General features: G+C 38.6%; 1 protein-coding gene across 1 annotated transcript in view; it reads left to right on the forward strand.

Annotated features, from left to right (window-relative positions):
- Positions 1 to 12,066, forward strand: part of AQR (aquarius intron-binding spliceosomal factor) — a 97,839-nt gene extending 85,773 nt beyond the window's left edge. Inside the window, exons 30-35 of the mRNA XM_007521693.3 lie at positions 376 to 547; positions 3,575 to 3,745; positions 4,162 to 4,247; positions 7,845 to 8,019; positions 9,300 to 9,413; positions 11,561 to 12,066. Coding sequence (XP_007521755.1) covers positions 376 to 547; positions 3,575 to 3,745; positions 4,162 to 4,247; positions 7,845 to 8,019; positions 9,300 to 9,413; positions 11,561 to 11,896 — 1,054 coding nt within the window. The 3' untranslated portion in view covers positions 11,897 to 12,066. The remainder of the gene's footprint in view (positions 1 to 375; positions 548 to 3,574; positions 3,746 to 4,161; positions 4,248 to 7,844; positions 8,020 to 9,299; positions 9,414 to 11,560) is intronic.
- Positions 12,067 to 13,441: the final 1,375 nt, after the last annotated feature.

The raw sequence follows: 13,441 nt of genomic DNA on the forward strand, positions 1-13,441 counted from the left end.
TGGTAGAGTTTATATATAATATAGTGTGCAAGGATCTGGGTTCAAGCCCCTGGCCCCCACCTACAGATGGCAAGCTTCAAGAGCAGTGAAAGTGTGCTGCAGGTGTCTCTATTTCCCCCTTCCCTCTTAAGTACTCTTGGTCTCTGTCAAATAAATAACATCAAACCTTAAAATGAAAGAGAGACTGACAGACAGTGTTTGCGGTCTGGCGGTGGTGCACCTGCTAGAGCGTGCAAGGACCTAGGTTCAAGCTCTCAGTCCCCACCTGCAGTGCTACAGGTGTCTCTCTTTCCTCCTTTCTTATCAATTTCTTTTTGTATTTAAAGGGTTTTTGCATCACTAATATTTTCTATTTGGGTATTTGTCTTTGGAAAGCTTGTGCAATCTGTACAACTGGCGATACAAAAATCTAGGAAACCTACCCCACGTGCAGCTCCTGCCAGAGTTCAGCACAGCAAATGCCGGCTTGCTCTATGACTTCCAGCTTATCAATGTCGAAGATTTTCAGGGAGTGGGAGAGTCTGAGCCTAACCCTTACTTTTATCAGGTGAGAAAAAAAAAAATGGAGAGGCTTGCTTTGTTCATTTTAACTGGGGCACTTGCTCAGCTGTGGCTGATGGTGGTGATGTGGATGGAAGTGGGTCTTTGAGCTTCAAGCATGCTGCATAATTCTTATGCAGGCCCCTTAAATGTGCAGCTCTTTTAAAGCTTATTTTGTAAGCTTATTTACTACCTAGATTAGTGATCCTGAATCACTTGGCTAATACTTGACAAAAAAGGAAAAGTAAGTCCTTATCTCATACACAACTCAAAATGTTTGAGATTAACTAAAAACATATATGGATGTAGATCAAAGAAAACAAAATGTAAGAATACTAGAAAAAAAAAAGGGTATTGGTACATAAATTTCCAAGTGAAAAATGTCTTCTTGAATTCACTACCAAAAGAAATCATAGGGACCTGGTGGTGGCACACCTGTTTGAGCCCCCAGTCCCCACCTGCAGGGGGAAAGCTTTGCAAGTGGTGAAGCAATGTTGCAGGTGTCTGTCTCTCCTTCTCTATCACTCCCTTCCCTCTAGATTTCTGGCTGTCTCTATCCAATAAATAAAATAAGATAATAAATTGAAATCATAAAGAAAAATATTGATTTGAAAATTAAAATTGTTAAATATTTAGCAATAATGGGTTAAAGTCTGAATATATTGAATATATAGAACTTTTCAAAATAAATTTTATTAGTGATTTAATTTTGAGTTACAAAATTATAAGGTAACGGATATGATTCCACACCTTTCCTACCACTGGAGTTCTGTATCCCCATTCCCTCCAGTTGAAACTAGTTGCGTTAGTTCTCCCAAGATCAGAGGTGTGTCGACTATTACTGCTGTAACTAACTATATTTATATTTGCTCATTTTTTCTATGGTCCTGCCTCTCTTCCTTTCTAAGTCACATCTACTTCTAAGTGTCTTCCCCTTTCTCCTTCTCTCTCCTTCCCTCTCCTTCTCCCTCTCTCTTTCAATATATACATAAAAGATGTTAAAGCTGCTACCTAGATAAATGTAGTCTGCAATCAGTATAGAAAATGAAAAGATTTCAGGGAGTCGGGTAGTAGCGCAGGTGGCACAAAGCTCAAGGATCGATGTAAAGATCCCGATTTGAGCCCCCCCCCATACCTGCCAGGGAGTCGCTTTACAGGTCTTTTTCTCTCCCTCTCTGTCTTCTCCCCTCCTCTCTCCATCGCTCTCTGTCCTGTCTAACAACATCAATAACTACAACAAGGAAAAACAGGGCAACAAAAGGGAAAATAAATAATAAATTAATAAATAAAATATAAATTAAAAAATGTTTTTAAAGGAAAAGATTTCGTTTTCATGTGGCTTCCTGAGAGCTTGTTTGGCGATTCTAGCAGAAGAGCCCTCAACCGAAGCCCCATCTGTCTCTATTCAGGAAAGGTCGTCTTTTTTGACCAAGTGGCGCAGCTTCAGAAGGGACACACATGGAGCAATGAGGGAGGAAGAGGACATTCGCCTAGCCAGACAGATAAGCCAGATCATCCCTGGCAGTCAACGGGGTGATGGATTTTGCAGCCAGATCATCCTCACATCCTCATGTGGCTTCTTTTCCCTATTCTACAAAAACTAAAAAATTTCCCCCATTTTCTCTTTTCTGCCAGTAGGGTTATCAGTGGCATTTGGTGCCAGCACTACTGCTCCCAGTAGCCATTTTTTTCCTCCCCCTCCCATATTTGTATTAGATAGGACAGAGAGAAATTGAGAGGAGAGGTGGAAGAAGAGAGAGAGAGAAAGAGAAAGAGAAACACTGCAGACGTGCTTCACCTCTGATGAAGCTTCCTTCCTGCAGGTGGGGTGCGGGAGCTCAAACCTGGATTCTTGTTCATGGTAGCATGTGAGCTTAACCTGTTGTACAGTGGCTTGACCCCGCAAAACTAGAAATCTTAAATGAAGATATCATTCAGCTGTGTGTCATTTTAATGAATTTTCGGTGATTCTTCCTGGAATTTCCCTATTGCATATATGTGAAATTCAATGTTTGTCTTTCTTTTAAGACTTTCATGTTATGTTTGTGTTCTCATTTTATTTCCCTCATCTATTACTTCCATTTGGTCTCTGCAGTAGCAAGGTGCCCCCCACCAAAGTTCTGTGCCCCAGCCCTCTCAACAATAACCACAAAGTATTGGGCAGAATTTCTGAGTGATTTATTCAGTAGTCACCTTGCTACTTTTTGTTACATCTCTTCCCATAATTGTAGTTGTAGCACACTAAAATAATGTTGAGTTATATTGTCCCTTTTTTTTTTTTAAAGGACGACTCAAACAGCAAGTCATTTTATTAAAACATTTTATTTTTTTTAATCAAGAGAAAGATACGGAGAGAGTGAGATCAGTACACTGCTCAACTCTGGCTGTATGGTGGAACTGGGGAGCCTTGAGCCATGGAGCCTCAGGCATGAAAGTCTTTTTGCATAACTAATTATGCTATCTCCCGAGCCCAAGTTGGTAACTTTCATGATTATTCCCTGCCTTACAAATATATAGCAAATGTGTCAAAGAAAATAATTACCATGTGTTCTATTTTTATTTGTCATTGTTTTTCTTTTTTTGCATCCAGGGTTACTGCTGGGGCTGCTCCTGGAGGCCATTTCTCCCATTTTGTTGCCCTTGTTGTTGTTATTGTTGCCATTGCTGTTGTTGTTGTTGGATAGGACAGAGAGAAATTGAGAGAGGAGGGGAATATAGAGAAGGAGAGAGAAAGATACCTGAAGACCTGCTTCACCACTTGTGAAGCAACTCCCCTGCAGGTGGGGAGCTGGCGCCTCTAACCAGGATCCTTGCACCAGTCCCTGCACTTTGCACCATGTGTTATTAACACACCATGCTACTGCCCAGCCCCCCGGTATTTTTCTTAGATAAAGTATTCCTTAGTTTTATGAGGTTGTTCACATCTGGAGATGTAATGATGAGCAGTTCGATGAGCAGTTCTACTTAACCATTTCTTCTATAGCATTGAAGCAAAAGGAAATAAATTCACATCTCGATCCTATTTGTATTACAGAATCTTGGAGAGGCAGAATATGTAGTGGCACTTTTTATGTACATGTGCTTACTTGGTTATCCTGCAGACAAGATCAGCATTCTAACAACATACAATGGACAAAAGCATCTTATTCGTGACATCATCAATCGAAGATGTGGGAACAATCCATTGATTGGAAGACCAAATAAGGTAGTTTTGTGAACATGATGTGTTCTCTGTTTACCTCATTATCAAGATGGGAAGATTTAAGTTTATTATAGCAAGCTTATTAAATTACACTGATGGGCATCAGACTAGGATACCAGGCAGCAGAGATAAACACACTCTACTTTTGTGGAATTTGGTAGTCTAGTGGAGGAAGAATATTCCACAAATACTTTGTTGTCAACAAACATGAGAATTATAAGAATAATATAGCTTAATTTGGTTATTGTGGTTTATTTCCTAATATTTATTGTTCTCTGAATTCCATATATAAGATCATGTCTGTCTTGGGGATTATTTAAGGCTGAGATTTTATTTTTTTACAGCACTATTTAATAGCTGTAGGTTTTGTTCTTAGGCTACTTTAAAATATACTATATTTCCCCTTTTTTTCTTTTTAGGTGACAACTGTTGATAGATTTCAAGGTCAACAGAATGACTATATTCTCCTTTCTCTAGTACGAACTAGGGCAGTAGGACATCTGAGGTACGTAAGGAAGAACGTTCATTTTGTTGAACTCTATTGTTTATATTTCTACTTTGAATTTCAGTGTCTAAGTAATTTTCAGTTTTTGAAAGTTTAAATCATGATTGTTAATGTTAACGTGCCTTAGTTGGAAAATAGCAGCACCAGCTTTCTTGTCTAGTTAATCATTGCTATTGCTTGTAAACTTTTTTTACTCTGAATTGTTCCAGTGTTTTAATTCTTCAGTAGCATTCAAAGATAATCTTTTATTATAAAGTCTTTACATATATATTGTACTCAGATGTATTTTCTATGTATGTTGAAAACATGCTGTCAGATATTCAAGGAGGTGAAGTAAAAAGCCTCTTCAGAGTAGATTTTTCATTGCATGGGATATCTGACTCCCAGCCCCACCCCCCGTAGACAGTCTTAAAGCTTCAGCGTTAGAGGATAAAGGAGCCATTTGTTCTCCCAGGATTAAGAATTGTCAAAACAATCTATTTTTAGCATTTATTGTGATGTATTCGTGAGCTACAGATTTATAGAAATAATATCCCGTCTTATTACAAAGCGGTCATTTATTTTCATATAAACCTTTATCTTGTGTGACATACCGTCAAAACTAAAAGGAGTGTTCCTTCTATTATTAGGTGGACTTCAGAAAACAATCTAGGTTTTCATAATGCCGTCAAGTCCAGCTCTCTTTGGAGCTTAACCCAGTGATAATGTTATAGAAATCTGGTAAATTTTATGTAAATGTAAGCAAATATGTGTTGTTTCAATATTATTTCACAGCTGTAGCATCCTAAAATACTATTTGTTTTCTGTTTTTAACTATCAAACATGTTTAAGACACTAGCTTTCCTCAAAAGCAATTCCTTTTCTGCATTGAGCTTTATAGCTACTCTCTGAACTAAACATCATGATTTGCATAATTGAAATCTTTCCAAAACTATGAATATATGAATACTGCTTTCTCTTCTCGCTTTTCAGAAATCCTTGTTTTTAATCACACCCCTGTGACTTAAATTATTCCCTTTATGATTCATTTATTTACAAGAAAGAGAAACAAAGGGTCACTTTGGCATATACAGTGCCAGAGATGGGGCTAGGGTCTCACGGATATGAGGCCTGCCTCTAGATTCTCATTACCTAGATAGCTCTGGTTTTATAATGAGGATTTTATCAGAATTCATAGAATTTTTTGACTTTTAGAGAACATCTTTTACTTGTTAGTAAGAAAATCATTTTCAAGTCTGTAAGACAAGGAAATTTATTTCCTTGTATCTCTTGAGAGCAGCTCTAATGACACACAGTATATATACCATATAGTTCACCTATTTTAAGTGTATGGTTCCATGATATTTTATGCTACTATTCAAGTTTTAGGGTATTTTCATCATTCTGTCAAGAAACATTACACTTGGCACTTGCTGCCCTTCCTTTTCCCTCAAGCCTTTGGTAACCACCATTTGATTTGTGTGGGCATGTCATACTTATGTATTTATGGAGAGTTGGGTATTTGAATTATTTCTGTTTTCAACTATTATGTATAATGCTGCTCTGAATGTTCATACACAGTTTTGTATGATCACATTTTCCTTTCTATGAGGTGTGGACCTGGGAAATGGAATCCTGAGTCATTACAAGTCTGTTGAACCACCTAAGGAGCCTCTACACTTTTCCTAATGTATTTAACCACACCTTTCTCTTCCAGGGTCAGCTAATCCAGAGATTGTATAGTTACCACACTATTCACTTCTGCTTCCAAAAATCTGTTCTAGGACACTGCAACTGCCGTTGCCCTGGTTCAAGATACTGCTCCCAGGAGCCCTGTTGACTCACAGTGCCATCCTTTGCTTTCCTTTCTGGTGTTGTTTTAGTTTTGGTGTTTGCTCATGCATTTCATGAATATTTTCAGATCTAACTATTATTTGGCAATTCGCTAGATTCTTGACATCTTCAAAACTACAGCAAAGGGATATGCCTTTCCCTTCTACCTATGAACTTTTCTTAGTTTTCAAGGGGAGCGGACTGATTTCCTAACACTCCTCCCACCCCCACACATTGGCATTAATATAACTAATATCATGCCCTGGTGTCACACAGCACCTCTTGATAAAAAAAGCTAGATCCCTATCAAGGCTATACAACACTACAGAAAATGAAGTTGGATTAAAGATATTTCCAAAAGGTTTTGCATGATGCAAAGATAAAAGCCATTTGACAAATATACCAGTTGCTGGTTCTCTGGTTATTTATTTTGTGACAGTCTTTGTAACATTTGATCTTTGTAACACACCGTAGCATTTTGGGGGGTTAAGAATGATCATTGTTGGACCTTATTGTTTATAAAATCTTCTCTCGTAAAATTTAAAAATCATTAAAAAAAAAAAAAAACCTGATATCAGGGGCTGAGTGGCGGCACACCCAGTAAAGCACACACATGCACCAGGACCCAGGTTCAAGCCCCTGGTCCTCACCTGCAAGGAGGCGGCTTCACAAGCAGTGAAGTAGTGCTACAAATACCCCTCTTTCTCCCACTCTGTCTCCTCCTTCACTCTCAATTCCTCTCAGTTTCTATCCAATAAATTAATTAATTAAAAAAAACTAACATTATTCATCATACAGTCAGTCACATGTAGGGTGTGATCGTTCAGTTAAACCATTTTTATTACTGTTCATATCAACACTGAGTACATATAGACCAGGCATGGAACCCAAGTGCTAGAGTAAATAGTGATCATAATTTTTTTAATTGTCTTTATTTTTATTCATTAGATAGAGACAGCCAGAAATTGCAAGGGAAGGGGATGTTATAGAGGGAGAGAGAGAGAGAGAGAGAGAGAGAGAGAGACCTACAACACTGTTTTCACAAAGCTTTCCCCCTGTAAGTGGGGACCAGGGGCTTGAACCTGGGTCCTTGCACATTGTAACATGTGCACTCATCCAGGTACACCACCACCCAGCCCCTGATAGTTTTATCACTCTATCATGTTTTTGTTTATGATTGTTCTGAGTTACTTAAAATCGTGTGTTAAGAGTTAACCTACCAAACCAGCAAAAAAGCTCACTTGGATAGTGTGTTGCTTGAACCTGGCCCCCACCAAATTGAAGGAAACTTCAGTGCTGTGTTTTCTCTCTCTCTCCCTCTCTCTCTCTCTCTCTTCCCCTCCCCTCACACACACACACACACACACACACACTCTAACTCTCTCATCTCATTTCTCACCTCTATCTAAAAAAAATAATAATAATTAATTAAAAGTTATTCAGGAAATAAAAATTGATGTCAACAGAACCTGGAAATTTGGTAAGTAAAGAAATGGAAAGACGCTGGTACATATTAACTGGCAGCTGAATTGTTCCTTCACATTAGTGAAATAACTACTTAGACCTTTTCATTGCATTGGGTTGTCTTATGATTTCCTCTTCTATATCCTTTCCAAAATATTCAGACGTTAGTTGATTTACTGTTTACTTTTTAAAACTTGTTTTTTTGGGGGTTTTTTTTTGCCGTAGCTTAAAAGGAATATTTAGTGGAACATTGCTTAAGGAAGAAAAGCTATGTAAATATACTATTCAAATATGCTTCTTGATTTTGTTTCTTTCCTAAAGGGATGTTCGTCGCTTAGTGGTGGCCATGTCAAGAGCCAGACTGGGGCTTTATATCTTCGCCAGAGTGTCCCTCTTTCAAAACTGTTTTGAACTAACTCCAGCTTTCAGCCAACTCACAGCACGCCCACTTCACTTGCATATAATTCCAACAGAACCTTTTCCAACCAGTAGAAAGGTAGGACTTTTTCTGTCTTCCTGTGTAAAGCAGCTTTCTTTTAGAGATGACCAGATTACCTAGAATCATAATCACACAGATCTACTTATATATGTTATCTCATTTCTTCTCAAGAACAGCCCTGCTCCATAGACTTTACTCACCTCATTTTACATATGAGAGAATTGAAGGCTAGAGAAATAAGTTGCCCATACATTTATGGGGAAGTGAGAATCCAGGATTTGAAAATCCAGGCAAATCAACTCTAGACACCATATTAGTAATTAATAATAGCGCAAATATTAACAAATGATGACTTTTAAGAGGAATTTAACTAAATATTTGTTAATACATTAATAAATGGTTTAGCCCTTAAAAAAAATTCTCTGAAGTTTATATTCTAAGAGATAGTACATATGCTTAACTAAGAGATTTAGAGGTCCTTGTCACTGCTGCCTTCTCCCAAAGGTAGCCAATCTCTTTAGTCACTCGTTTATCCTTCTTATAGTCCATCTGCAAAAGAAACAAATGCATGTTCATTTCCTTTTTAAAACTTTTAACAATCATACCATAGTTCTTAATGAAAAATTGCCATGATCTTTATGAAAAGTTCGGTCCAGTGGTAATGATTTATTTCTCTCTCCCCTGCTATGATTTGACAACTTATATAAGTGACTGTACATTTCTGTTTGACGTTACACATCATGATTTCAAATCAGTATTTTGTAAACCTTGAGTGAGCTTTTATATCACACACACACACACACACTCACACTTCTGCACATAATAGTACAACTAATACTTAAAATACTAAGTCGTGTACTGTCCAACCTCGTACTATTTCATGTCTTTAGAACCCTGATAGTTTGTTTGGGTTTTTTACCCTTTTTTTTTATTTCTTTATTGGGGAATTAATATTTTACATTCCACAGTAAATACAATAGTTTGTACATGCATAACATTTGCCAGCTTTCCATATAACAATACAACCCCCACTAGGTCCTCTGTCATCCTTCTTGGACCTGTATTCTTCCCACACACACACACACTTTGGTGCAATATGCCAATTCCAGTTCAGGTTCTACTTGTGTTTTCTCTTCTGATCTGATCTTGTTTTTCAACTTCTGCCTGAGAGTGAGATCATCCTATATTCATCCTTCTGTTTCTGACATATTTCACTTAACATGAATTTTTCAAGGAGAACCCTGATAGTTCTTACACATAAGATCGAAACATTGGCTTCTATTGGAATGTTAGCTTTTAAGGTTTTTACTCAACTTAACTTTTTTTTTGCCTTTTAGAATGGAGAGAGACCACCTCATGAAGTGCAGATAATCAAGAATATGCCCCAGATGGCAAACTTTGTATACAACATGTACATGCATTTGATACAAAGCACACATCATTATCATCAGGTAAGTTCTCAGAATTGACTCTTATTTTCTTCCATTGCAGAATAAATCTTTGAAGTACTTGATTCCTTGTGAGTAATCCACTAAACCAAAGTACATTGATATTATGCATGTTTTCAGATATCTTTGTGTAGGTATGACTTGGCGTGATTATAAGCATACAGTTTGTTATATTCTAGCATATCTTTTCATTGGTGTGTAGTAATCCAATGTGTATGTTCAAGTTTTTAAGAGTATTGCAGGGCTGATGAAATACCTCACTTGGGAAGGGCGCTGCTTTGCTGTGTACACAAACCAGGTTTGCACCCAGCCCCGGTTTTCTTCAGATCACACTGAACAAAACTTTAGTGTTATGGTCACTTATTTTCTCTCTCTGTCTCTCTATATGAATTTAAGGGGGGGGGAGGGGAGAAGAAAAACTCCAAACTGCTGGAGAAACTGATTGTATTATTTCTCATTCTCACCAGCAGAATGAGAATCAGCTTACCTATTTCTACTTCCCAAGAAAGTAGAATAAGCTTTGATTGAGATATTTTGGGACATATGCATTCCTTGTGATCAATTTGGGGAAATTAACAGTTTTTAAGACATCAGCATACTTTTCTTTGTGTTTTTATATTTGATAGAACAGAGAGAATGAGAAGGAGGAAGAGATAGAAAGAGAAAGAGAGGGAGTTGGGTGGTAGCACAGCGGGTTAAGCTCAGGTAGCGCAAAGCACAAGGACTGGCATAAGGATCCCGTTCGAGCCCCCGGCTCCCTACCTGCAGGGAAGTCACTTCACAGGCAGTGAAGCAGGTCTGCAAGTGTCTATCTTTCTCTCCCCCTCTCTGACTTCCCCTCCTCTCTCCATTTCTCTCTGTCCTATCCAACAACGACGACATCAAGAACAACAGCAATAACTACAAAAATAAAAAAGCAAGGGCAACAAAAGGGAATAAATAAATAAATAAAACCTGTCAAAAAAAAAAAAAGAAAGGGAGGCAGACTGGCTTTACCACTTGTGAAGCTTCCCCTTCACCCCCTACCCCTGAAGGTGGGGACAGGGACAGGGGTCTTGAACCCTGCTCCTTCTGCATGGTAATATGTGCACTCAATGGAATATACCACCACATGGCCTTAGGAGATTTAACATCTTAACACTATTAAGTGTTTCTTTCTTTGAATTCTCTTCAATGCTTGATAGTCTTTGGCACACAGGCTTACCTTTATACATATGTTGTTAATCCTATTAAGTATTCTTTTTTTTTTTTTTAAGTTCCAGTTTCCAAGAAGAGAAATAGCCCCTACAGAGAGAAGCTGGGCCTTAGCTTTAGACTGGCACATGATAAAGTGAAAGCGAGGCATCCAGAGCTGCCCTGGGTTTCATTGTAAGGGACAGAAGCCTTGTGCCTGTTAACTCCTCTCTGTGCCAAGACTTGGTCCCTCTCCACTTCTCACAGGACTGACCAAAACTGACTCTTTTTTTTTTTCTTCTTTTTTTTTTTTTTTATATAATTTCTTTATTGGTGAATTAATGGTTTACAGTCAACAGTAAAATAAAATATAATAGTTTGTACCTATGTAACATTTCTCAGTTTTCCACATAACAATTCAAACCCTAGTAGGTCTTCCTCTGTATTCTATGACCTGCACCCTCCCCCAGAGGGAGTTTTACTTTGGTGCAATACACCTCCTTCCCCACCCCCCAATTAATTTATTTTACAGGAAGGAGAGGTAGAGATACTAGGCTACCACTTCAGCATAGGCAGTGCCACTGTTTTAGCCATGGCTTCACACAGACAAGTCCTGCATTTCACCTGCTGAACTGTCTCTCCTGCCTCTGAAGCTAGTCTTATCTTGAGTAATTGTGGCAATTAGTCCCAGTCAACAGTCGTTTTTCAGGAGTGTGACAGAACATTCCTTTGGTTAAAAAACAAAAACAACAAAAAAGTCGATTGCTTAATTTCTCTCTCTGACAGCTTAATATGTACTTTGAACAGACCATGTGATATCTACTAAGCATGTTCCAGGATGTCAGCAAAACCCAGGCTGTTGTCACCAGAGTTGTTAGAGGTATCCTATAAAATGATCAGCAGTGTTGAGAACTCAGTATCTGTTACTTTTCTAAATCAGCGTTTGAATTCACATTAATGGTTGCTTTTTCCACCAGACTTTCCTACAGCTGCCACCTGCTATGGTAGAAGAAGGGGAGGAAGTTCAAAGTCAGGAGACAGAACTAGAGCCAGAAGAAGAGCCTGCACCTCCTCAAGCTGACATTATACCAAGTTCAACAGATGGTGGCTCCAGTCAGGAAACCTTGGCTCCTGAGACTGAAAGCACTCCCAGTCAGACTGAGACCACTTCTGGTCATACAGGAGCCACCTCTGATTCAGAAGTCCCCCCTGCTCTGTCTGAGGTCACTCCTGCTGTGGCAGAGCCAATAGAGGAGCCTGAAGAGGCTAACAGCCCTCAAGATGCCTCCTCCACCCCAGCAGAGTCCAAGTAGCCAAACTTGAAGATTTCTCAGGACATTTCATTTGTAAAGTCACCTTTTTTATATTTTACATTTGTTTCTGTTAATTTAATGACACTAGCTAATTTTCAGAACTTATTTTTGCTGATGGATTTCAGTGTCTGTTCTGTTCCTAGAGATGATAAAAGTGTTATCTATGTGGACTCCAGTTTTATTTCTTTAATCAGAAAGTAACTGTTCAAAAGACAAAAGTTCCTTTGATGGGAGTCAGGCGGTAGCGTAGTGGGTTAAGCTCATGTGGCGCAAAGCCCAAGCACCGGCATAAGGATCCCAGTTCGAGCTCCCGGCTCCCCACCTGCATGGTGGTGAAGAAGGTCTGCAGGTGTGAAGAAGGTCTGCAGGTGTCTGACTTCTCGCCCCCTCTCTGTCTTCCTCTCTCTCCATTTCTCTCTGTCCTATCTAACAACGACGACATCAACAATGACATCAATAACAACAACAATAACTACAACAAGAACAACAAAAGGGAATAAATATTTTAAAAAGTTCCTTTGAAATCATTAGCTGATATATACACACACTATAATACCTTCATTAAAACAAGTATCTGCATAATAATACATCACACTTTTAGCAATCTTCTCTAAAGAAAAGATCAAAGTACAGTAGAATTAACCGTATATAACTTTAAGCAAATATTTAAATTGGGAAGGAAGTTATTTTTTCTGTCACAGTGCCAGATGCTTGAGCTGTTATTTTTTTTTTCCTCCATCTTTCTTTGCTATCTTACTTAATATAAAGGCACTGACCCCATGCGATACAGGTTTCTCCGATCCATGGGAGAGGTGTCATGCATTTCCTTCCCCTGAATTTCAGGATTCATTAGCATCACTAAGAGTGACATTTTGTTTGTGGTGCCCTCCCAAACCCTAAGGAACCAGAATTTCAAGGCCACACCTTAGGAATCTATTTTTGCAGGTGTCCCACACCACTAAAGTTTGAGTTTCTGGCAGACTGGCATCAGGTGAGACTGGAGAGACTGAGCCCATTTGTCATTCAGCTAGTCAGGAAGGATCTGGCAAATCATGGCCAGAAAGAAAGAGCCAGAGTCTGGACAGTGAGTGATAGTTATGAGTTCCTATGTGCAGGGTGGATTCCTCTATAGAAAAGTCCTGATTTCTCGGTCCTATCTAGTTCTCTTGATTATCAGCCATAAGGAAACTGAAAGGTAAGAAATACTCTGGATTTGGAAGGGGAAAGGTATTAGGACCTTATTACTCAAATTTAGTATGCAAATCAGCAAAATCATCCTTGTACTGAAGCTTATTAGAAACATGTAAGTTTGACCCAGATCCTATGGTGTCTTTCTGTGTCTCTGTCTTTCTACCTGAAAAAGTCAGCCTGGAGCAGTGAGGCCCCCACAGATGACCAAAAAAAAGGAAAAAGAAAAGCAGAAATTTGGGCTAATTAAAATAATCTGAATCTGCATTCCAGCAAAGTTCCCAGAAGGCTTATATGCACTTCATAGTTTGAACAGCACCGTACTGTGATTTTTCTGTGGTTTTCGCATAAAAGAAA

The sequence above is a fragment of the Erinaceus europaeus genome, chromosome 16, assembly GCF_950295315.1.
Source record: "Erinaceus europaeus chromosome 16, mEriEur2.1, whole genome shotgun sequence".
Classification (NCBI taxonomy): domain Eukaryota; kingdom Metazoa; phylum Chordata; class Mammalia; order Eulipotyphla; family Erinaceidae; genus Erinaceus; species Erinaceus europaeus.